This window comes from Scatophagus argus, chromosome 18 (assembly GCF_020382885.2).
Source record: "Scatophagus argus isolate fScaArg1 chromosome 18, fScaArg1.pri, whole genome shotgun sequence".
Lineage (NCBI taxonomy): Eukaryota > Metazoa > Chordata > Actinopteri > Scatophagidae > Scatophagus > Scatophagus argus.
In genome coordinates this window covers 21,319,954-21,346,327 of record NC_058510.1, presented here as the reverse complement: position 1 = coordinate 21,346,327, position 26,374 = coordinate 21,319,954, and the positions used below count along the sequence as shown (strand labels likewise).

General features: G+C 41.7%; 1 protein-coding gene across 1 annotated transcript in view; it reads right to left on the bottom strand.

The window, feature by feature from the left end:
- Positions 1-21,529, bottom strand: part of c1ql3a (complement component 1, q subcomponent-like 3a) — a 47,218-nt gene extending 25,689 nt beyond the window's left edge. Inside the window, exon 1 of the mRNA XM_046371432.1 lies at positions 19,684-21,529. Coding sequence (XP_046227388.1) covers positions 19,684-20,274 — 591 coding nt within the window. The 5' untranslated portion in view covers positions 20,275-21,529. The remainder of the gene's footprint in view (positions 1-19,683) is intronic.
- Positions 21,530-26,374: the final 4,845 nt, after the last annotated feature.

Sequence of the window (26,374 nt, the reverse complement as noted above, 5' to 3'; positions counted from 1 at the left end):
CATAGGTGACAAAACAGAACAGGAAGATTGATAACATTAAATAAACAAAAAGACAGAACGGCGGTAAACAAACACAAATAACACAAAGAACACCCTGAGCATCTCGCAGAAGCACCCCCCAAATAGGATGCACGAAACTCACCCCACCTCATAAAGTCCATAGCCTGGCCTTAGATAGGCTCTTGGAGAAGTAAAACCAACCAACAAGTAAAAGACAGCCTTACTCCTCCATAAGAAATGTGATAAACATAAATCTAATTGCACCTTAACATTACCTTAGCCAGAAAAGAAAAATGACACCTTGTAAGTATAAATGAAATTGAATAACAAGAAATTTGACTGTTGCCCATCATACACAATAACAACAGCCATAGCTTGCAAACTGGCTTATTCATACAGGGACCTCATGATGTAGTACTACAGGTGTGGCTATAACAGCAAATAAAGAAAATCCATGGTGGTTGAGGGATCTTCAAATCTGTGGACCTGTCCACCAGGAGGAGTGATCCAGCACGGGTTTGATGTCCAGGTCGAGCAAATCTTGCTGTAAAGTAGCCACAAAGTCGGTTGGACGGGGTCCCTTGGCTTCGGCCTGCTTTAGCGGCATCGGATTTTCCTGGGTTTGCCATGGTTTCGAGATGTCACCAAAACGAGTTGGGCAAGGGAGTTCAGAAGTTGCTAATAATTCTCAATGTCACAAAATAATGTAATAAAATGTGCAAGAACAACTTAAAGCAGTTACATTCCTGCGGAGTTCCTGCAGATGCGTCTTACATGCTCAACGCTCATATGGTTGATTTTTGAAGAGAAAAATGATACCATAGTATTACAGAAATCAGAGAAGTACAGGTGAGGTGGAAGTGAATCCGGGGGTTTTGTAACGTTTGTAAGGAGGGAGAAAAGGGTCTTGGAGTTTCCTTCATTTGAACTAATTAAACCATAACAGTAGATGGATTTGGCTTTAGAAATTCGTCGTTGTAGTGGAGAATATGGTTTCCTTGTGCACATTGAGACCGGTTTGCCTGTAGAGGCTTTCAAGTTGACATCCTTTTGCTTTCCCCTTGAGGATAAATAAAGGAATAAATAAAGGAATTCTGATTCTGATTTATACTATCAAGCGTGGGAGTGAACCATGGTGCAGAGAGAGTAAATGAGAAAGATCTGGTTTTGAATGGAGCAAAATTATTCAGAAAGTTATGGGGGATGTTGTTGTAGTGTGAGAGCAATTCTGTCATGCCTTGTGGATTGTCTTTTGGTTTTGAAGTCCATGTACCATGTTTCATGTCGTCCATGTTTTTGTCATGTCCTGTTATTTTGAAAGCGTGACTTCCCCTGTGTGTCTGTTTCATGCAAATTTACTATGGTTTATCATGATTGCTTTCTCCTCCCCTAATGTGTTTCACTTGTCTCTTGTTGTCATGTCTATTTAGTCCTTGTCTTCCCTGTCACGTTTCTCAGTTCATTTCATTTGCTTTTGTACTCGTGCTTGTTCGCTTCATGCCAGGGATTGTTTTCTCTCGTCTTGACTTGCTTTTTGTCACCACAGTTGTCCCTCATGCCATGTTTTTGTCACCACAGTTTTTCCTTGATTTCCGTTGCCACAGTAAGTGTGTGATTTTGAGTTTTTTTTATACAGTGGCTTGCGAAACTATTTGGCCCCCTTGAACTTTGTGACCTTTTGACACATTTCAGGCTTCAAACATAAAGATATAAAACTGTAATTTTTTGTGAAGAAACAACAACAAGTGGGACACAATCATGAAGTGGAACAAAATTTATTGGATATTTTTAACTTTTTTAACAAATAAAAAATGAAAAATTGGGTGTGCAAAATCATTCAGCCCCATTGAGTTAATACTTTGTAGCGCCACCTTTTGCTGCGATTACAGCTGCAAGTCGCTTGGGGTATGTCTCTATCAGTTTTGCACATCGAGAAACTGATATTTTTGCCCATTCCTCCTTGCAAAACAGCTCGAGCTCAGTGAGGTTGGATGAAGAGCGTTTGTGAACAGCAGTTTTCAGTTCTTTCCACAGATTCTCAATTGGATTGAGGTCTGGACTTTGACTTGGCCATTCTAACACCTTGATATGTTTTTTGGTGAACCATTCCATTGTAGCTTTTGCTTTATGTTTTGGATCATTGTCTTGTTGGAAGACAAATCTCCGTCCCAGTCTCAGGTCTTTTGCGGACTCCATCAGGTTTTCTTCCAGAATGGTCCTGTATTTGGCTCCATCCATCTTCCCATCAATTTTAACCATCTTCCCTGTCCCTGCTGAAGAAAAGCAGGCCCAAACCATGATGCTGCCACCACCATGTTTGACAGTGGGGATGGTGTGTTGAGGGTGATGAGCTGTGCTGCTTTTACGCCAAACATAACGTCTTGCATTGTTGCCAAAAAGTTCGATTTTGGTCTCATCTGACCAGAGCACCTTCTTCCACATGTTTGGTGTGTCTCCCAGGTGGCTTGTGGCAAACTTTAAACGACACTTTTTATGGATATCTTTAAGAAATGGCTTCCTTCTTGCCACTCTTCCATAAAGGCCAGATTTGTGCAGTATACGACTGATTGTTGTCCTATGGACAGATTCTCCCACCTCAGCTGTAGACCTCTGCAGTTCATCCAGAGTGATCATGGGCCTCTTGGCTGCATCTCTGATCAGTCTTCTCCTTGTATGAGCTGAAAGCTTAGGGGGACGGCCAGATCTTGGTAGATTTGCAGTGGTCTGATACTCCTTCCATTTCAATATTATTGCTTGCACAGTGCTCCTTGGGATGTTTAAAGCTTGGGAAATATTTTTGTATCAAAATCCAGCTTTAAACTTCTCCACAACAGTATCTCGGACCTGCCTGGTGTGTTCCTTGTTCTTCATGATGCTCTCTGCGCTTTAAACAGACCTCTGAGACTATCACAGTGCAGGTGCATTTATACAGAGACTTGATTACACACAGGTGGATTCCATTTATCATCGTTAGTCATTTAGGTCAACATTGAATCATTCAGAGATCCTCACTGAACTTCTGGACAGAGTTTGCTGCACTGAAAGTAAAGGGGCTGAATAATTTTGCACGCCCAATTTTTCGTTTTTTTATTTGTTAAAAAAGTTTAAAATATCCAATAAAGTGTGTTCCACTTCATGATTGTGTCCCACTTGTTGTTGATTCTTCACAAGAAATTACAGTTTTATATCTTTATGTTTGAAGCCTGAAATGTGGAAAAAGGTCACAAAGTTCAAGGGGGCCAAATAGTTTCGCAAGCCACTGTATAATTAAAAGAATATTATTTTGCACCTCCGCCTGCCTGCCTCCCCTGTCTGTTTGTGACTCTGCATCAGAGTTCAGCCCTCTGCCCTCGCTTCCTGACAAATTCATCTGGGGTAGAAAAACTGTCAAGTTAATTCAATTTTATTTATATAGCACCTTTAACAATCAAAATTGTCTCTAGGTAGCAAACAGTGGCAAGGAAAAACTCCCTTTTAACAGGAATAAACTTGAGCAGGACGCGCCTCACAAGTGAGAACTATCCTGCTGATAGTCGGCCAGGCACTGGAGAGAGTATTGATACTAGACGATGGATTGTCCAAGTTGATGTCCTTAATTTTACAGAAAGTTATAGTGTGTGGAGGGTTGGATTTAGAGAGTGGGAGATTTACACTGAAGGATAACAGGATATGGTCCCAGGCACGAATAAAATGTCCGGGTGCAGGAGCAGAGCTGGTGGTGGTGGCTTTTGTGGATGTAAGTGGAACTTAAGAAGCTCAATGGCAGCGAACTGTAGCAGTGCTGTCGATGGATGATGGATAAAAGACAGCATAGCCCAGGCAAGCCACACATAATTAATCCACACGCATGTTAGCAAGTTTACTTGCTAGATGGTTTTCATCACCAGGTGTTAGCTGTGAGTGATCGGCATTTCAAAGTTTGAGAAAAATTGCTTTTGTTGTTATTTTTGTGTGGTTGCTGTTACTCTATCACTATAGACCAAACATTTTTCATTGAAAATAGAAAAAAATGCCTAATTTGTCAATAGATTGTTGCTGTGTTTAAAGGATTCAATGTAAAGAGACACTATTAGCATGACCGTACTGAAAAATTGAAGCAACTGGAAGCTATTGTGGCTTCACAGCAGTGGTTCCTCACATGGGCTCACACGAACTTTTTACAGGGGGTGAGATTATCAAAACTGATGGTGAAAAACATTTGCCTAAAGAAGGAGCAAGAATTTGCTAATGTTAGCCTGTTTTTTGAGAGAAACAGACCATGATATTAGCATAACAGAAGAGCTGCTATACCTTAGTCTTAAAGACTAAACAAGAGGAACAGCTGTTTGCTCAGCTGCTAATATTATGAAACTATCACATAATATGAAATTATCACTGAGTAAAGTTTGTGGGATTCTGTCCAATACCTGCCATGTCATAACGTCACCAAAGGAGGCAGTGCTAATAAACCCCACTGTATAATTAACCAGCAAGTTTTCTGCGTAAAACATCTAAAATTTAATCATGGTATGAAATTATTGGTAGGGATAATTAATTTCTTTCTCAATAAAACTCTATACCACTGCCAGCTGCAACCATTCTTGCTTGACATCCAGGTAGAACAGGGTCAGGGTCATTTTTGTCCTTCAGGGGGAAATTGGACAATATTTTTGCTAAAAAGGGACAACCCATACAAGAACTGTCAGATACTATATGGCTGAATGTGGTGAACATTAGCCTTCAAAGACAAGATGCAGTGGTGAGCCAGCTATAGCACACATCAAGGCCTTTGGAACAAGGTTGTGTGCTCAGCTCTGTCTTATACACCCTCTTCACACATGACTGCTCTGCTATCCTCCCCACAAACATGGTTGTTAAGTTTGCGGACGACACCACTGTGGTGGGTCTTATATCAATGATGAGACCCACTACAGAGATGAAGTCCAGAACCTGACACAGTGGTGTTCCAGGAACAACCTCAAACTGTACATCAGCAAGACCAAGGAGGTCATAGTAGACTACAGGAGATCCAGGAAGACTGATCACGCTCCCGTCTGTATACTTGGGGAGGCATTGAAGCGGGTGGACAGCATTAAGTTCCTGGGCATCCACATTTCCTCTGACCTCTCCTGGTCAGTGAACACTTCACACCTGGTGAAAAAGGCCCAACAATGACTTTTCTTTCTCAGCAAGCTGAAGCGGACTGGGCTTTCTTCTCAGCTGCTCACAAACTTTTACAGGGCCACAATTGAAAGCAAACTGTGTCTCAGTGTGACTGTGTGGTATGGCAATTGCACAGCACAGGACAGGAAGGACTTAGCCCGTGTGATGAGGATTGTGGGCTGTCATCTACCAGATCTGGACTCAGTTTAAGCTGCCCGAGTCCAGAAAAAGGCCAGACGCATTGCTACGGTTCCCACCCACCCGGGTAACGAACTGTTTGTACTGCTTCCATCAGAAAAGTGGACTAAGGGACAGCTTCTTCCCCAGAGGTGTAAAAGCAATAGCCCCCCTGCAGTGATACACTCACATCTCATGACCCTACAGGACTTCACATATGCACCCTTCCTCCCCAGCCACATACACAGACCTTCTCACACACACACACACACACACACACACACACACACAATCAATCAAACAGCATACCATAAACTGGCACTAAGTGCACTTTATTTACTTTACTGTTTTATTTTTTTATATATATTTTTTGAAGTGTTTAAATGTTCATTTTAATTTTTTTCTATTTATATGTATGTACATGTGCGTTTGAGCCGAGAATCTTTACAAATTTTCGTTATGCTTGCATAGTGACAATAAAGACTCTTGAATCTTTAATCTTGAAAAAATGTCCAGCGGGACTGTTGGCTCTTGGGCATTTTCATAGTATAAATTCTGACCCTGTTTGGACACCCTTGCTATGTAGAATAAAAGTGAGAAAAAACATGCAGGTAGATATAACAGAGGGAAGAAAGTGTATGCTGTATATTTTTTAGTCACAATAAGTGGAGCAACATCCCAGCATCTGCCTGTGTCTCTGACTGTAGCTACAGCATTTGTGACCACTCAGCTTTTAGGCCACCACTCACATGTCTGATTTTGACAAGCACTCATGCAGCTCAGTCTCAGTTGCCTTTATGGAGATTTTACAGTTTACAGCTCTTTCTATAGCAAATGAGGACAGACTGCAGATTGCATATCTCTCTAAGCTCCTTGCGTAGAATTAAGGTGATCTTCACTGTAAGTAACGCTGTAACCTAGAGCTGGGCTTTGCAGCTGAATTAATTGGAATTTACTCTTGTCAGACATTCTGCCTCCTAATTATTAGAAGATCCTCACAGCAAGCTTTGAAAGTACTTTGAGAATGAGAATTCTTGATGTGTCAAAAATAGCGCTGGTCAAGGCCGCCTGCCTTGATCCAACTGGTCATGTGCCAGATGGCTCCCCACACTGAGTCAGGGTCTGCTCTGAGGTTTCTGCCTTCTAAAAGTACGTTTTTACTCATCCCTGTCACCAAGTACTTGAATTTAAGAAGTTGGTCTAGACCTGCTCTAACTGGAAAGTGTCATGACAGAACTTTTGTTGTGATTTGGTGCTATATAAATAAATTGAAGTGAATTGAATTGTTCAGCTCTGCTGAAGGTCCAAGTGTAATGGCTGGCAGTCGTAATGGCTAGAGACATCAGGATGGCAGGTATGGGTCACAGTCTGGCAGGTGCGCTTACCCCATGATCTCATAACAAAGGTACTTGTAAACAGCCAGACTCTGGTTTATGTAAAGCTGGAATAAATCTGTGGTCATTTTGATAGAGGAAGGATTGTGTGCTGACATATATAGGAGCTCTAATAACAAATCTATTGGTAATTGCTCTTTTACCTATATGGAGCAGCTGGTATTCAACCCCCATGTGCCCTGCACACCACTCTTGATAGTGCAGAAAAGCAAGCTGGTTTCTTTGACTTGTGGAGTCAATATGTTATATACTCTACTATACTGAACAGCAGGCAGGCTTCGGTTCAACCTTTCAACTCTGGACAAGACAGGAGCAGAACCTTTTTGTCTTTGCTCAGTGCCCATGCTGCTGACTGAGTTAACGTCCTGTCACTGTGGAGCTGCAGCTATCACCAGTGAAATTTCTCCTGGCTGCACCCTAGCCTAGACTGCAAGTCTACAAAATAAAAAAAACATGTTGGATTTAATTTTTACACATAAAGTGGATCACATCTCAAAACCACATAACCTCATTACAGGTATTTTTGATAATAATTATTATTAAATAATTAAATATTATTTATTAAATAAATTTTTTAAATAATTTTTTAATAATAATGATAATAATTATTTTAGCAGCTATAAAACTATCCATGCACTATGAAAATAGATATAAACATGCCTCTGAAGGGCTTTTTTACAGCTCCAGTCTGAGCAAATGCACAAAACAAAATTCAGATTTAAACATTCCTCTGTGGCTGACTGCCATTTATGGCCATTAAACATTAGAATATGCTTCCAGTTTGGCTAAAAATGTGTGCAGTTTTCCATTTTTTTTTATCCATCATGCAAAAAAAGGACATTACAAAATCAGGTATGCCAACATTAACTTTAAATTTATCCATCCATCCATTTTCTATACCGCTTATCCGTCAGGGTCGCGGGGGAGCTGGAGCCTATCCCAGCTGACTACGGGCGAGAGGCGGGGTACACCCTGGACTGGTCGCCAGTCAATCGCAGGGCCAACACACAAAGACAGACAACCACACACTCTCACACTCACACCTAGGGGCAATTTAGAGTAGCCAATTAACCTAATGTGCATGTTTTTGGTATTGTGGGAGGAAGCCGGAGTACCCGGAGAAAACCCACGCAGGCACAGGGAGAACATGCAAACTCCACATAGAAGGGCCCAGACCGGGATTCGAACCTGGAACCCTCTTGCTATGAGGCGAGAGTGCTAACCACTGCACCACCGTGCCGCCCTAACTTTAAATTTATATTTAGTATTATTAAATTTAATATTGTATTTATTAATTTTTCAATTTTCAATTGATAAACTAAACAATCACAAGAACAAAACAAAAACAATGAAGACAATGAAGCAAACATGCAACTGATCATGCATATTGAAATAACATAAAATGGTTGATCAGTGTATACAATGTTCCACTAATCTAGATCATGTGGTGATGTGGCACTGGGCCAGGAACAGTCCCCATATAGTCTCACGTCTATTTCATTTGTCCAGTTTATATAGATTAAGGCGTGCCATCTGTATTACAGATACCATTTCCTTAAGCCAGTGGTCAAAACTTGGAGGAGTGGTGGATTTCCAGGCCAGTAGCACAAGTTTTTTAGCAACCACCATTCTGAGATGCAAGGCCGTTTGCATATCAGACGTGTAGCACAGTGTCTCTATTGAACACTCAAATATTGCCAGATTTTTGGTTTGGTAAAATAACAAAATATCAGTACAAACCAGTTGGAAAACCAGTTGAAAATTGCATACCAAAAGCCAAACAGCTGGGGGCAAACACTTCACAATTCACATTGAGGGGATATTGATGGAAAAATTTTGTTCAATTTAGTCTTTGAATTATGCAATCCATGGATCACCTTGTATTGTATCAGTCGATAGCGTGTATTGATGGAACAAGAGTGAACCACTGCTAAGGCTTATTCCCAGAGCTCTGCTGCTACATCAGAGTGTAGGTCTTTAGCCCAGGCTTACCTCAGAAAGCCTGAGGAGACAGAGGAAGTGAAGCAATCTATGAATTTATTTACCATTCACCTCTGCCCAGCATCCTACTCACCAATGTACAGTCACTGGAAAACAAATTTGATGAACTCAGGGCCAGAATAAAGTTCCAGAGGGATATACATGACTGTACTGTCATCTGCCTCACTGAGACATGGCTGACCCCCCTGACTCTGGACCATGCCGTTCAACCAGCGGAGTTCTTCTCAGTTCACCGCAGGGACAGGACGGGCGAGTTTTGTAAATCAAGAGGAGGTGATGTGTGTCTTATGGTGAACAACTGGTGTGACAGGAACATTGTGTCCTCCCCTAACCTGGAGCTCCTGACCATCCTGCCTTTTCTACCTTCCCCGTGAGTTTACTTTGGTCATCATTAGCACTGTTTACAACCAAGCTACATGAGGCTATATCCACCTATCAAGCTGAACAGCCTGATGCAGCCCTCATCGTGGGGACTTTAATCGTGCTAACCTGAGGAAGGTGATACTGGAGTTTAAACAACACATCAACTGCCCCCAGAGAAAAGAGGACTCTGGACCACTGTTACTCTCCTTTCAAGGATGGTTACAAGGCCAAGTCTCTGTCTCTGTCTGGCCTTTCAGACCACAGTGCAGTCCTTCTCATGCCGAAATATAAACAACAACTGAAGCAGGAATCTCCGGCAGTAAGAAAAATATGACGGTGGACTGACCAGAGGCCGCTCTGTGGGACGCACTGGATTCAGTGGACTGGGACATGTTTCGGTGCAGCTAGGGCGGTGACATCAACAAGTTCACGGAAGCGGTTGTGGGATTTATTAGGAAAGTGGTGAAAGACATAACACCTACAGCCACCATCAGAACTTTTCCCAACCAGAAGCCGTGGGTGGACAAAACTGTCCGCAACGTGCTGAGGGCCCGCACTGCTGCCTACAACTTGGTACTCGCCACCGGTGACACAACGTCGTACAGGGCAGCCACCTACGCTGTCCGTAGGACTGGAGTTGCAGATGGAGGGGAGCAACTTCAGGGCGCTGTGGCAGGGACTATGCACCATTACGGGCTACAAAGCAACACACCCACCTGCGATGGGAGCCGATGCTTCTCTGGCTGATGAGCTCAGCAACTTCTTTGCACACTTCGAGTCGGACAGCAAGATGCGCTCCAGCCGGAGGAGAGGTGACGCTCACTGTGATGGAGCTGGAAGTGAGGAGGATGTTTAGAAGTATGAACACCAGGAAAGCAGCACTGCCTGACGGCATTAGCGGTCGTGTCCTCAAGGCCTGCGCTGAAAAAAGTCTGTTGTAGTCCCCGTCCCAAAGACAGCCCAGCCGAGTAACCCCAATGACTATTGCCCCATTGCCCTCACATCTGTGGTGATGACATGTTTTGAGAAGCTGGTCAAAACATTCATCACCTCTTCTCTGGCCCCTATCCTGGACTCCCTTCAGTTTGCATACCACCCAGACAGATCCACCGACGATGCCATAACCTTTCTACTACACAAGACACTTTTCCACATGGACACTAGGATGGGGAACTATGTGAGAGTGCAGTTTGTGGACTGCAGCTCAGCATTCAATACCATAGTCCCCTCCAGGCTGGTCACTAAGCTGTGTGATCTTGGACTGAACTCCTCCCTGTGCAGGTGGGTCCACACCTAACTAACCGGCAGACAGCAGGTGGTACACGTGGGCACCCATAGCTCATCCCCTCTCACCCTCAACACTGGATCCTCTCAAGGCTGCATGCTGAGTCCCCTACTGTACTCCTTGTACACACATGACTGTGTCCACATCAGACCGCAACATCATCATAAAGTTTGCTGACAACACAACCATCGTGGGGTTACTCTCCCACAACAAAAAAGAGGCCTAGAGGAAGGAGATCACCCATCTGGGAGAATAACCTCCTTCTGAACGTCAACAAAACTAAGGAGCTGATTGTGGACTACAGGAAGGAAGGGGAACATCCGTCCACTCTGCATCGGCGGGTCTGGAGAGGGTGCACAGTTTTAAATACCTCAGTGTGACCATCACACAGGACCTGTCCTGGTCATTGCACATTAAGAGGGCTGTTATGAAGGCCAGGCAGTGTCTGTTTCACCTCAGACGCCTCAGAGACTTCAGGCTACCCCTCAAGGACGCTAAGGAACCTGCACCACGAAGAGCATCTTGAGTGGGAGCATAATGGGCAGCTGCACAAAGCAGGACCTCTCGGCCCTTAGGAGGGTAGTCCGCTCAGGTGAGTGGACGATCAGAAGAGCTCTACCCCACCTGCAGGACATTTACACCAAACGATGCAGGTCGAGAGCTGAGAAGATCCTCAGGCAGCCCCATCACCCCAGACACTCACTCCTCTCCCTGCTGCCATCAGGCCGTCGGTTCCGCTGCCTGAGAACCAACACTGAGAGGATGAGAAAAAGCTTCTTCCCCCAGGCCATCCATCTGCTCAACAGTGAGCGTTAATCTGGACAATCCTACTCCCACCTGCACTATATGTAAATACTGTACATGTAAATGCTGCGCATCAGACAAGGGACTTATCTCTGTCCTTGTACTGTTAGACCTTAGTGCTGCATTTGACACCACTGGCCATTCCATCTTATTGCACAGACTGGAACACCAAATTGGCATTAAAGGAACTTTAAGGCATTAAGCTGGTTTCAGTCTTATTTATCTGATCGATCTCAATTTGTTGATGTTAATGATACATCGTCCACACTCACAAAAATTAGTCACAGAGTTTCCCAAGGTTCTGTCCTTGGGCCAATATTATTCACCCTTTATATGCTCCCCATCTGTGATATTATTAGGAAACACTCCATACATTTTCATTGTTATGCAGATGACACACAATTGTACTTGTCAATGAAACCAGATGAAATAAATCAGCTATTGCAATTTCCTGCTTCTAAATTCAGACAAAACTGAAGTTATTGTTCTGGGCCCTGAACACCTTATAACAAATTATCCAGTGATATAGCAATGCTAGATGGCTTAGCCGTAGTCTCAAGTTCCACTGTAAGGAATTTAGGAGTTATCTTTGACCAGGACATGTCCTTTAAACCACACATATTGAATATTTCAAAGACTGCATTCTTTCACCTCCGCAATATTGCAAAAATTAGGCACATTCTGAGTCAGAAAGATGCAGAAAAATTAGTCCTTGTATTCATTCACTCCAGGCTGGATTATTGTAACTCCCTTCAATCCGGGTACCTCAATAAATCTATAAAGACAAGATTACTCACAAGAACTAGCATGAGAGATCATATTTCTCTTGTACTGGCTTCTCTACATTGGCTACCTGTACAATCCAGGATAGATTTTAAAATTCTCCTCCTCACATATAAAGCCCTGAACGGTCAGACACCATCATATCTGCTGTAATGGGCTACACTGTTGTAATGGGCTACTGGATGCTTGAATTTCCCTCGGGATCAATAATCTATCTATCTAGCTTAAAGAGTTGATAGTTCCCTATTATCCCACCAGGGCTTTACGTTCCCAAAATGCAGGGCTACTTGTGGTTCCTAGATTCCTCAAAAGTAGATTGGGAACCAGTGCCTTTAGTGATCAAGCTCCTCTACTATGGAACCATCTTCCGGTTTTGTTCCGGGAGGCGGACCTCTCTACATTTAAGAGTAGACTAAAAACATTCCTGTTTGATGATGCTTATAGTTACGGCTGGTCTAGACCGGACCCTAGTTATGCTGCTATAGGCTTAGACTCCCGGGGGTCCTCCCATGATGCACTGAGCTCTTTCTTCCTCTCCCTCTGCTTCTGCACACATTTATGTCCCATTAACACATATCACTAACCCAACTTCTTCCCTGGAGTCCTTGTGCTTTCTCGTCTCGCAGGTTCCCATGGATCGTGGTCGGACCTCCTGCTGCGGTCCTGCTCGAAACTTACTGCGATTACTACTATGTTTTAATTCTGTTACTACTCTGCTGCAGTTGCTACCATTATTATTGTTACTAATATTGCTATCATAATCACCACAGTACCTTCTGTATACTTCATTGTCATTATCATTATCTACATTTCCAATACTTCTGGTATTATTACTGCTGCTATGCATCTCTGCTTGTATGCTCCTTCTCTCATGTCCCACCCCCTCTCCCTCTCTCTCTTTGTCTGTCTATCTTTCTTTCTCTGTCTCTCTCTTTCTTTCTTTCTCTCTCTCTCTCTTTCTCACTCTCTCCTGCTCTCTCTCTCTCTCTCTCAACCCAACCGGTCAAGGTAGATGGCTGCCCATCTTGAGTCTGGGTCTGCTCCGAGGTTTCTGCCTTCTTAAAGGCAGTTTTTCCTTCCACCGTCGCCAAGTACTTGCTCAAGGGGAAATGTTGGGTTCTCCATATTACAGTTTAATTAAAGAGTTTTGCCTAGACCTGCTCTAATTGGAAAGTGTCATGAGATAACTTTTGTTGTGAATTGGCGCTATATAAATAAACTGAATTTAATTGAATTGATGTGCAAACACTTTACCACGAGACCAAAGACAAGGTGTCAACACGACTAGTCATTACGGACATTTGTAAATGAGAGACAGTATCAAACAAAGTACCGTTGCAACTAAACAAAAAGTAGATAATATTTGTCCGGCAGTAAATAACATAACACAACAAAAGAGAAACACGCTCATATAGAACCTAACTGTGAATAGTATCCCCACCCATAGCTTTCCCAAACAAAGCTGAGCTGACCTTCAACCTACTTGGGGCCACAGGCCAAAAAGGAAAAAGAAGTAAAAAGAATGCCTTTCTGTTTGGCACTCCACAGACACGTAAATAGGATAATGCGCCACCAATTACAAAATGGTGAGTTTATGCATTGTTATTATCAGTATGTCCTCCTTCTTGACTCAGTTTGTTGTCCACAAAGTTTTTAGCGTTAGCAAGATTGCTAAATGCTTTTACCTTCCCTTGATGATGAACGTGAAGCTGCACTGGGAATCAAAGAGAGGGCTGGATGTCCTTGTCTCAGAGGTGCTTCAGCACTTCCCTGAAGCTCCACTGATTATCCATCACCACCACGGTGTAGTTGGGGAAAATGAAGCTCATCTTCAGTGTCCTATCAAAGAGACTTCATCTTAAAGAACGTCCATATCAACACCTCAATCCAGCTCTTTGCTGCCTCAAACACACAGCAGTTGTAACCCAGTTGATAAGGGAAGTGCAAGAGGAGAACGGATATCTAGCCATGCTTTGGCTGGATCTCACCAACACGTATGGCTCAGCTCCCCTCAAGCTGGCTGAAACCACCCTGAATCGTTACCATGTATCCAACAACATCATCAACCTCATCCTGAACTATTATGGGAACTTCAAGCTCAGAGTCACTTCAGAGAATTCAAGATCAGAATAGCACTGGCTTGAAAAGCTCTCCTCCTGGGCAAGAATAAGCTTCAGTGGTGATTTTGTATGGCATTGCAATACCGCCCATCACAGAGAAGCCAGTCAAGAATCTAGGCGAGGTCTTTGACTGCAGCCTCAAGGATACAGTATCAATTCAAGGCACCATAAAGGATCTTAAGTCTTGGCTTACCTCTGTTGATAAGTCTGGCTTACTTGGCAAGTTCTGATGGCAAGAGACTGATGAGGAAAATCAGTATCCACCTGCGCAGGTGGCTGGGACTGCCACACAGTCTGACAAGACAAGACAAGACAACTTTATTTGTATAGCCCATTTTTACAAGCTGTTTGTCTCAAAGGGCTTTACATAACATTATAGCAACGTCGTCTGTGAGCAACAGAGGAGGGATTCCTCACACAGGACGGATAGAGGTGCAATGGATGTTGTGCAGGCAGGAAAGCCTGAGCGGCATAGCACTGTAACAAATTAGAGCTCCCTCTCAGTGGCCTTGCTGAGACATTCAAGGTTTCCCACACTTGAAAGGCTCTGCTCTATCAGGACACCAGGGATTCCAATGGGGCATCAGCAGGCACCAACAGGCAGGAAATGGGGAGCTCAGGAGGGCCTGGAAGTTTCAGAGTCCTAGCTGAGACACAGAGCTTTGATTGGGGTGGTGGAAACAGGACATGCAGGCTTAGGAACTGTCCCACGACCTTGCTTTGACAAGGTCCAGGGCAAGGACAGACAACATCTGGTCCTGGCAGAGTTCTGGGCAGGTTTCGAAGAGGAACAGACCAGCAGGATGGTGAACACTTGCCAACAAGGAGCATGGACACATCTGCCTTCCAGTCAGACCCGCAGTGGATTGAGTCCTTAGCCCAGGCTGTGTACAACCTCCTGTAAGTCCAGCAAATCTCCACGTCTGGGAAAAGAGTGATGCTCCATCCTTTCCTCTGTGCCCCAGGAATGGTTCACTTGAACACATCCTAAGCAGCTGTCAAACGGCACTGAGGAAGGACAGCTATTGCTGGTGACAAGTGCTGAGCCGATCTCCCAAGCCCTAACCATCAACATGCATCTCTGCAGCCAGGGAACCTCAGCTTTGTCAGGCATGCGATACAGTTAGAGATAGCAGCTCCCTGGGAAGACTGTATGAAGGAGGCAAATGAATGAAAATGGTCCAAGTACCAGGAACTGTTTAACTACTGTTATAGGAAAGGCTTGAAGGCTTGATGTGAGCCAATTGAGATAAGGTGTAGAGGCTTAGGACATTATTAACAATTCTGCAAAACCCTAGAATATGCTCAGTGATTTCTACTATTTTATTGCTATCAATTGTTCTTTCATCTTAAATTGTCAATAAGTCTTTTGCTATACAATATATTGTTATGAAGTAAATGTTGATTGCACAATGTAATTACTACGGAATAATGACACCATCGACATTTAGATTAGTTCTTATTATGTAATTCTTTTTGTTAGTGGGTAGAAATTTTAATGAAGACCAACTGGTGATCTAATCAGCATGGCAGTTTGGCAGCATTTCTGCTTTCATATTTCCATTATAGACTAGATTAATGAACAAACTCGTAACTTGTTGTTCGTCGCTACTCTGAGGAAAGTGGAAAGCAATACAGTTGTCTTTGTGACAGTGGTATTACAAGGAAAAACTGGTTAAGAACTGAAGACAGATTGTATAATTATGCCCAATAAGCATTTATATTCACTTGATATCAATTAAAAATCAACATTATCATAAATAGTCAAACCAGAAGTATTATTGGAAGTATTATTTTCACTTGTAGTGAGCCATAACTATTCCATAACCAACTTTGAATTTGACAGATAAGCCAACTCAAATCTCAAATCAAAGCCACTTTCATCGCGCTGCCTGACCATCACATTCTACATTTCCAGAGGGCCGGACTGAATGCTACCAAAACTCAGTCAATTTCTGCTGAAATGTCAGGATGATCCAGGATATGGCAGGTGGCAGGATTCAGCAAAGTCTGATTGCCTTTCCCCATGAGTCCTTTTCAATAATACTGCCTGATACTGTGAATATATCTCCAAGTATGAGTTTCATACAGTTTTTGATGTGTAAATAGCTGCAGTGAACAAAACTGTGCTGTCAGGAGACAGTGTGGTGGCTGTCACACACACCACATTCTCCAGTCACCTCACCTGAACATCTTCACTCATTGCACACCATGTCCTCTTTTTGAGTCCTGATCATAATGTTCACCATGTCCACCAAGTTCACCTTGACAAAACTTGAATCAATAAACTGTATGTATCCATCAAACTTCCACCTTCTAATAATGTAGTTTGAGTGATTCCAGTAATTGTCACAATCATTTTGCCAAGGTGTGAAACAGTTGGTCTCACTGCTATAAACATGTAAATACCGCCATGACACACGCTTTATGATGGATCCATTGCTACTGCTAAAGGACTATGTAAATGGACGAATTAAAAATATTTGCTTTCTAATCTCCACCTCATCCACAAGCATCTTGATTTCTGTGTAAAAAATTTGTTCTCTTCCTCTTGGTTGTTGCCATGATTCAGAGAGGCGAACAGCCATAGTTCAACATCAACATCCACAAAAAGCCTTGCAGAGAAATGAACATATATGCATATATGTGCACATGTGCACATTTCCAGGGGAGCTGTGCTTCATATAAATTCCATTTTCAGATTCTGTGCACGTACAATTTTAGTATGGCTCCTACAGACTGTTTTATAAACAAACCCCTTATCAGTGACTGTACTAACCAGAAAAACACTTGTAATTAAATTTTCCTGGGAATAAGACGGTTACCTACCAGGAGCAAATCTGTGATGTTATACGGTGAATTGATAGATGTATTGCCAACTTCACATTAATAGCCATTAACCATTCTTAACCACAATCTCCATCTACCCAGACAATTAACAGTACACAAGCTTTAATCTCTTCAAACTTCTGTTTCTTTCACTGAATGTGGACTGTGTTATTTACAACATCATGTCTGATAATTTTGGTGCATGGGGGGGGGGGAGCTTTCATCATAATATTAGAATTTTATAACAAATTTATTATTTTAATCAACAACACTCATCTTCTGCTTTGCGTGGTGTTATCGACATCAATATGTCTATCACTGGCTTTACGTAAACACCAGTTCCTTACATATCTGGTTTTAATTACCATGTCTTCAGGATATGATGTGGAACATAACCTGTTTATTCATATCTCTGTATGATTCTAACATTATCCAGACTACTGATCATCCTGTCATCAGTGTAGACCAAAAATCTTCTTATACAAACTACAATGTACAGTTTAGGCCTGAATTAAAATTACTGACTCAATTAATATTTTTGATTTATTTTTACAGGTGAATAACAACATGAAGAGTATTCTCCTATTTTAGAAATTCTCTTAATGTAAAAAAAGCAGGTTGTAACTTCCTTCTTCCTATGATATTTTGTACAGTGTTACATAATATTTTACATCATATCATATAGGTTATGATATTAGTGTGTTCTAGGAAGTTCTGGACACAGTTTAGACTGACATTCTAATTGATCATTTGAAAATACTGATGTTTTTCAGTACTAATAATATGTGGTTCACCTGCAAAATGTTAAAAAGATAAAGATAAAAGATAAAAAGAAAGCCATCGCTGCCACTGTCATAGAACTGACTGAGACTATTCACTGTTATGCACTGCATTGTTATGAACAGTCACAATATGGCATTTATGAACACAATATGATAACAATAATATTTTAATATTATTATTACTTGTTTATTATTATTATTATTATCATTATTATTATTATTACTCATGTAAACTAATACACCTTCATAAAATAGCCTGAAATTAAACAACAGCTCTGTCACTTTGTTGTTAAAACCTATGAAACAAGAATTCACATTTTTATAATGTGCCCTCACACAGATGCCTTCTAAAAATATGGCAGTGATTGCATTTCCATTTTTATACATGTATCAAAGTATTTTTTGGTTTCAAAGTTAGTATAGATAACAGTGGAGAACAAGATTGCTTGCTGTCTAAAAATGAGTAAAATGATTTTCCAAAATTATTTAAACAAGATCAATTTCTTTTGACTGTCTGAATACAATAACAGATGTAATTTGGTAAGATGGAGATGTCATCACATTTTATGTGATTTTAAAACAGATAAGAAATCAGTGCAATGGACACAGGTGTATCCATCACTTACACAGAGCGAACATGTTTGAAAATCCCAGTCGCAGTGGACCTAATTGAAACATGTCTTCCAGCATCTGATTGGTCATGGTCTGCAGTTCCATGGCTTAAATCCCAGAGATGTTTGCTGTGTTCTGTGTGGTCTGCAGCAGCATTACAGTAAGCAGCCTGACAGGCAGGCGAGATGTGTTCGTTGGAGTGATGCTGCAACACTGGTTTGCCCCATGGATTACATTGAGTGCTGACAACCTGATCACTGCAGAAATGCCCAGACACACAACAGAGAAGGCAGCAAAAGGTCTCCGCAGGTTCCTAATCTCTATTATTATTTTAATTATTATTATCATCAATAAGAGGAGCCTTAATTACTTTACTTTTAAGAGTTTTTTAATATCTTTTGGCACGATATTAGAAAATAAAATATTCTACTTTGCAGGCTGTTTGACTGACAGACATGAAACATTTTGTGTAAGTATTAAATATTTTATATAAGTATTTTAAAATCTTAAAACATTAGCCAGCTGATGTGCCCTTGAGCAAGACACTTAACCCCCCCCCCCAGTTTGCTCCCCAGGTGCCTGAAATGGCCCACTGCTAATGTGTGTGTCACTGCATGTTGCATGTGTGTGTTTAAATCAGTGATGGGTTAAATGCAGAGAAAGAATTTTGCAGCTTCGAATTAATAAAGTACAATAAAATAAAAAATAAAGATAAAAAATAAACATATTATTTTCAGATACATACAAAAACCTAAGTATTCCAACTCCACTGGAATAGAGCTGGAAAAATCTTTAAATGTTATCTGTCATTTGTATGTGTGTGTGTGTGTGTGTGTGTGCAAATATATCTACATATATGTATACATACATACTTATTTATTGGTGTTTGTGATTTATCTGTTTTGTTACACAAATGCAGTTCATCAATTATGACTCCCTCCACCACCATATTTCCACTCAAAACACCGTTTTGTCTGAATCAAATGTGAAGAGCTCTAAAAAGAAACGAAATTATCTGAAGATATTTTCAGAGTTAAAGAAGCAAATAAGGATCCTGTGGAATTCATTTTCCCCTCTGTGAGAGTAATAAAGGCCTATCTAATCTTATGTTATACAAATATATATATATATATATATATATATATAAACCCCAAAAGTATTGGAATTAGATAAAAGATAATATAATATGATATACCTCAGCCGACCTGCTTGTGGTATTATATGTCGCTTATATTAATAATTTAATAAGTTAATAATTAGAGCTACTGCTACATGCTTAAACTGTAATGGCAGTCCTACATATCGATTATAGGTGAATTACACAGATTGTTAACTCTAACAAAATGTTTTTCAACAAACTCTGTAGTGCCCTACAGCCAACTGTGTGTTACCTGGTTGTTTTTGCACAGATCAGCCCACATGCTGGTGCCGTCCCCTCCGCGCATCAGGACGTGGTAGGTGAAGAAATAAATCCCGGGGATGGAACACGTGAACTTCCCGGTGGTAGGGTCGTAGTGGTTTCCCAGGTTGGTCACCACGTCGTCGAACTTGAGCACCTCGTAGCCCTCGTGCTGCTTTTTCAGCCCTGCGTAAAAGGCTATCTTTGGCACTGTGCTGTAGGTGGCCGCACTTATTGCGCCGGCACCTGCGCTCGGTCCTGCAGGTCCCGGTAAGCCAGGTCTGCCCGGTTCACCTTTCTCGCCAGGCGGTCCCGCTGGACCGGGCGGTCCCGGCTCACCGGGAGGTCCCCTCGGACCCGCCTTACCTGGACGACCTGGTTCCCCTTTCGGACCTTGAATAAAAGTCGGCAGAGACTGCACAAGGCTGTTGTCTCGGACCGTGTCGGCTGTCGAGGTGCTGATCGGAGATTTGGTACCATACGAGTCGCACACCATCCTACAGGTACCGAGCATCTCATAGTGCGCTGACGTGCCCGCTGAGTTGACCAGAACGGGAATGAGGATTACCAAAACCAGAATCATGACGACCCCAAGGACCCCCACCGCCACCAACCGCTTCCTGCCGACCAGCCGAGTCAGCGCAGGACGATCCTGTCTGCTTTTGGGTGAAATTTTGCTGCTGGAGGATGACCGTTTAAAGAAAGAAATGTAGCGGAGCTACACTTTGAGTGTAATGTTTACAAAGTTTTTAAATGCGCCACACGCTTTCCACATGCACTACCTGAACTTCAAGTCTAACAACGCTCACACCTTTACTGCTCTGTGATTCCCAAAAACATTCAGCATCTTTGACAAAAAAAAACCCGACGTGGGAGCTGGCCTCTGTCTGATCCACAGGTCTCGAAGCAAAGTATCTGTAGAGCAGCTGAACTCTCAAAGTGGATCACTGAGACCATCTGCCAGATAAACAGCGCTCATACATAGCAGGAGCAACTGGGAGAGAGAGGCAGACAGATAGACATAGGGAGAGAGAGAGGAAGAGAGAGAGAATAACGGTGATCTTGATGTCGTCCAATAGAAACAGGGCATGTTATCATATCACAGTCATTATGATGAATCTTTCTTCATTTGCTCAGTACCTATTTGTTTAAACATCTTACCTAAAACAGGATATGCAACATTTCCCCTGCTTCTAGACAGATATTTCCATTGTTGCTATTGATAAATATGAATAATATGTAATAATAATTATATTCATACAAATCTGTGACATAAAGTTAACCTTAATTTAGATATTAATGTTAGCAGAAATGACAATAATCTATGCTGGTCTGTTCCACCCAACTGTCTGCTAAAAATCTAAAATGAGCTGACCTTAACCTCTGTTGTTTGGACTACAAAGAGTTTTCTACCTTTAATGAGATGCTACAGAACAATGCTACAGCATTAAACACCCTGAATATTTAGGATGTTTAAGATACAGAATTGCAGAATGCTCACAATGTACAGTAATGGTCCATACAAAAATCATTCCTGATTAAATGGAGAGGTGTGTGGATGTCAGTAGTTCAATAAAAAAGGTAAGGTTCTTAAATATTCTTAAATATGGTTCCCTTGATCATTCTTGTCAGAGTAGAAACACACACATATGGCATCTGTGTATAGACCTCACACTGGGTAGATTTTAAATGACATTCTTTTGAAAGTCTAAAAGAGTAATAGTGAGAAATCACCAATGCTTTGCCATTGGTAATACATTCATATATCATCCATACACAAATGTGTGCCTTTGAAGAAAGTTATTTGTCTTGTGTCTTGTGAGAGAGAGAGAGAGAGAGAGAGAGAGAGAGAGAGACCTGAGGCAGTGACGGTACACTGATGCCAGTAAACTAACCTCATCTTTTCTGACTTCATTAGACCTCCAAACCTCCACTTATCCAGAGTCCCTGAAAATGAGCTGTGAAGGTAACAGGAGATCATTGGATTGACACTTCACTCAATAACAGCATAGTGAATGATGAATTATTGTGGAGAACTTACAATGAAATACATGTATGTGTGTGCATGCGCACACACACACACATATACACACATATAACATTAGAACATTAGTAAATAATAGAATTTTTAAAAGTTGACATGAATATCAATAAAATTATCTCAAAGTTACCATTACCATTTACCATTACCATTTACTATTTTCAACGTCATTGCATTGTATACTATGCTATCAACATGTTGTGTTATGCCTCATTGCCCTTTTACATTTACCAATATGAAGTGAATACATCTTTAGAACTTGACCAAAAGGGCTAAATCTTCAGTATGACAACGGGTTAAACCAAGTGGGTTGTATTATATATTATTAATAGTCCATTTTACTGGCCTGGCAAACAAGTTGTGAGTTTACTCATACAATCCGAACTGTCACACGTGTATTAGCAGGTCCATTTAGTTCTCTTCACAGCCTGGAAGGAACCAATCACACAACTCACCTTGAAAAACTCAAACGTCTGTCGCTAAGTCTGCATATGAACTTGTTGTGTACCACCGGACTAAGGCAGCCTTGTTACTCATGTTTATTCATACATATATATAATTTATTTTTGTGAATAGCATAAAGGGATAAAAGCTTGTATTTTGTTATACAACCCTGTATTGTAGAATGATAAATAAATGAAGCATGTATTGACTCTAGACCCAGGAGCTACATATACATACACATACACCTATACATATACACACACCTGGACTAAATCTACCTCTCACCCTTTGCACTCTGAAAAAATGATATATTCTGATACTGTTTTACTATTACTATTTATTTTCATACAAGTGCCCTTTAGTGTATTTTATTCTATTTTTATACCCAGTATTTCATGTCATTGTGTGTTTTACTGTATTGAAATATACCAGTCTGCTATGACAACCTAATTTCCCCTCAGCGATGAACAAAGTCATCTATCTATCTATCTATCTATCTATACTAATCCTGGGGAAATCTCTTATTCCAGTAGTCATTTTTGTACAGCTTCATGAAGGGAAAAGGTCTGAAGAGATTAAAACTCCAGCAACACCTGTAGTTTATTGTGAGGTGAATTTATTTTGACTTGTAGTCTATACCAGGGTATATGGTCACATGGCATCTGGTCAATCACATTCCCAAACAGGCAGGGATGTATCGCTGTGCAAAGTAATGGACATGTCATAAATTTGGTCAGATACTGTTCAAAGGTTTAGAATCACCTCTTATTGATGTTTTTCCTCTTTTCATCAATAATGGCTGTTTTAAAATGTGCAAAAAACTGCATAATTTATACAACAAAGTCACCAGTCCTATGTGACAAGCAATAATGATCAATAGATAGTGATATGCTTTTGATGTGCAGCACATTCTCAGTATGGTTTGTTCAGCATCTGGAAAAAAAGTATAGTGGACTACATAAACTGCTAAACGACTGCTCTGCTATCCACCCCACAAACATGGTTGTCAAGTTCGCGGACGACACCACTGTGGTGGGTCTCATATCTAACAATGATGAGACCCACTACAGAGATGAGGTCCAGAACTTGACACAGTGGTGTTCCAGGAACAACCTCATCCTGAACATCAGCAAAACCAAGGAGGTCATAGTAGACTACAGGAGATCCAGGAAGACTGATCACGCTCAAGTCTGTATACTTGGGGAGGCGGTTGAGCGGGTGGACAGCATCAAGTTCCTGGGCATCCACATCTCCTCTGACCTCTCCTGGTCAGTGAACACCTCACACCTGGTGAAAAAGGCCCAACAGCGGCTTTTCTTTCTCAGGAAGTTGAAACGGACTGGACTGTCTACTCAGCTGCTCGTGAACTTTTACAGAGCCACGATCGAAAGCATCCTGTGTCTCAGTGTGACTGTGTGGTATGGCAGTTGCACAGCACAGGACAGGAAAGATTTAGCCCGGGTGGTGAGGACAGCACAGGGGATTGTGGGCTGCAGTCTACCAGATCTGGACTCAGTTTACACTGCCCGAGTCCAGAAGAAGGCAAGACGCATTGCCACAGACCCCACCCACCCGGGCAACAAACTGTTTGTACCGCTTCCATCAGGAAAGCGGTACAGGAACATTAAAACCAGCACCAACAGACTCAGGGACAGCTTCTTCCCCAGAGCTGTTAAAGCAATAACCCCCCTACAGTGAAACACTCATACACATAGTCTGGCACTAGTGCACTTTGTTTTATCTACCTCACTCTGTATTCTGCATTTTGTACTTTGTATTTTATATTTTTATATTTTTTTTCTAAGGTGTGCAATTTTTTATTTTTCCTATTTATAAGTGTGTTTTGAAGCTGAGAATCTGCACAAAATTTCGTTATGCTTGCATAATGACAATAAAGACTCTTGAATCTTGAATCTTGAATCTTGATAAACTTCTGTGTGGGGAACACTGAACCCACCAGGACTGTGTGGGGTTTGTCGAACAAAAAAACATGGATCACTCCTGATATAAAAGTCCTCCTCAAGGAGAAAAAGAGGGCTTTAAATCAGGAAACAAGAATGAGCTGAAGGCTGTTCAGAGGGAGCTGAAGAGGAAAATGAAGGAACATCTAAAGCCACAAGGAAACCTAGACTGTTGGGGACCTGATGTGGGTGAATGAGCTAAACCTATTTTTCAACCGGTTTGATCAGTCACCTGTCCCTCCCCCCATCCAGTCACCTCTGCTGCAACCCCCCTACCCCTTACACTTTCAACACCATACAGCCTGTGCTTCTGAGGGACAAGTCGGAGCACTCGGAGGTGAACCAGCACCTTGCAACATGGCTGCTGGGCTATCTCACCAACCGCCCACAGTACATGAAGATACGGAACTGTGTGTCTGACATGGTGGTCTGCAGCAAGGGGGCCCCACAGGGAACACTCTTGGCTCCATTCCTTTTCACCCTCTACGCTGCAGACTTCAAACACAACTCAATCAATGGTCACCTGCACAAGTGCTCTGATGACTCAGCAATTGCTGGTCTCATAACTGAGGACAACAACACAGATATCAGAGAACTGGTCCAGGACTTTATTGAGTGGTGCCAGTGAAACTGCCTCTAGATCAATGTGGGGAAAACAAAAGAGTCTGTGGTGGATTTCCGCAGGCATGGACACTTGCCCTCTGCACTAGTGAACATCAAAGGAATGGACATTGAGATAGTGGACTCTTATAAGTACCTGGGTGTTCACATCAACAATAAACTGGACTGACAACTCCACTGCATTCTACACAAAGAGTCAGAGTAGACTGTACTGGCTGAGGAGACTCAGGTCCTTTGGAGTGCAGGGGGCACACCCCAGGACCTTTTTCGACTCTGTGGTGGTATCGGCCCTAGTCTATGCATTGATCTGCAGCATCTCTACTACAGACAGGGAGAGGCTGGATAAAATCATTAGGCAGGCCAGCTCCATTCTATGAAAGCCTTCTCGAACCAGTGCAGGTGGTGGGACAGAGAGGGATGGTAATTAAGCTATTCTTTTTGCTGGAGAATAACTCCCACCCCATGCAAAAGGCTCTGACAGCACTCACCAGCTCCTTCAGTAGCAGGCTGCTTCATCCCAAGTGTGTGAAGTAGCATTACCACAGGTCTTTCCTTCCTGCTGCTTTGTGACTGTACAACCAGCACTGTTCCCTCCAGACTCCATGTACTCCACCACAAACTGAACTTCAATAAGTCAATGTTCAATAATCCCCTATCTCTGAAGTGCAATACAATAAATTTTTACTGTTAGTAAATAATTGTGCAATACTGTAAATATCTTGTGTGTTTTTTGTATAGCTCATTTTTTAATTTTACTTTTTTACTTTAATTTTTTATTCTATTTATCTGTGTCTTTATTTTCTATCCTTGTGCTACTCATTTTGGCTACTTACACTTACACAACAAGGTAAATTGATCATGTTAAAGTTAAATACCAGTCCAGTGGTGAGTGGTGAGATCTTTGGGGAGCTCATTTTCATTATAGGAACCCCTCATCTTGATTTGAGAGTATGTCATGTAGTAGATCCTGCTCCACCAGGTCTGCATGTCTTTCTGGAGTCTTTACAGATGCAGGCTGCTCCACTTTTGTCATCATTGTGTATATCATTGTGTATATACTCCTAAAAAATGAAAAAAAAAAAAAAGTCTAGAAACTCCACCACTAACACTAACTCCTCCACCTACCTGCTCAGCTCAACTGATAAGAGGTTTAACGTCATGTTACCATAAAGTGGTATCAGGTACAGCTTGTTCAGAGTAGTTTTATGAACAGGCAAAGGGATCAGGGCAGTGTCAAGGAAAAACATTTTCCATGCCATTTGGGCGCTTTGCAGTTGCTGTAGAAAACAGAATAGGGCCAATAATCTGGAAAAACAAATATTTTTCCACACTCTCTCCTCTTCCCCCCATATTCCAGTCCCAGAAGTTCAGTTCCTCATTTTCACACACTGTGTTGGAACCTTGTCAGCTGTTAACTTGGTTAGTTCATAATCATAATCAATAGGAAAAATAGAAAGAACACGAGAACACAAAAAACTAAAATGTTTTGTTTCAAAAATTCAATTCAAGTGACATTTATAATACTAGTGCAGTAACCATTTTAACCAATTTAAATTTCATAATATAATTACTGCAAAAGTATCGTAGGAAATAATTTAAATAACAATAAAGCGTTA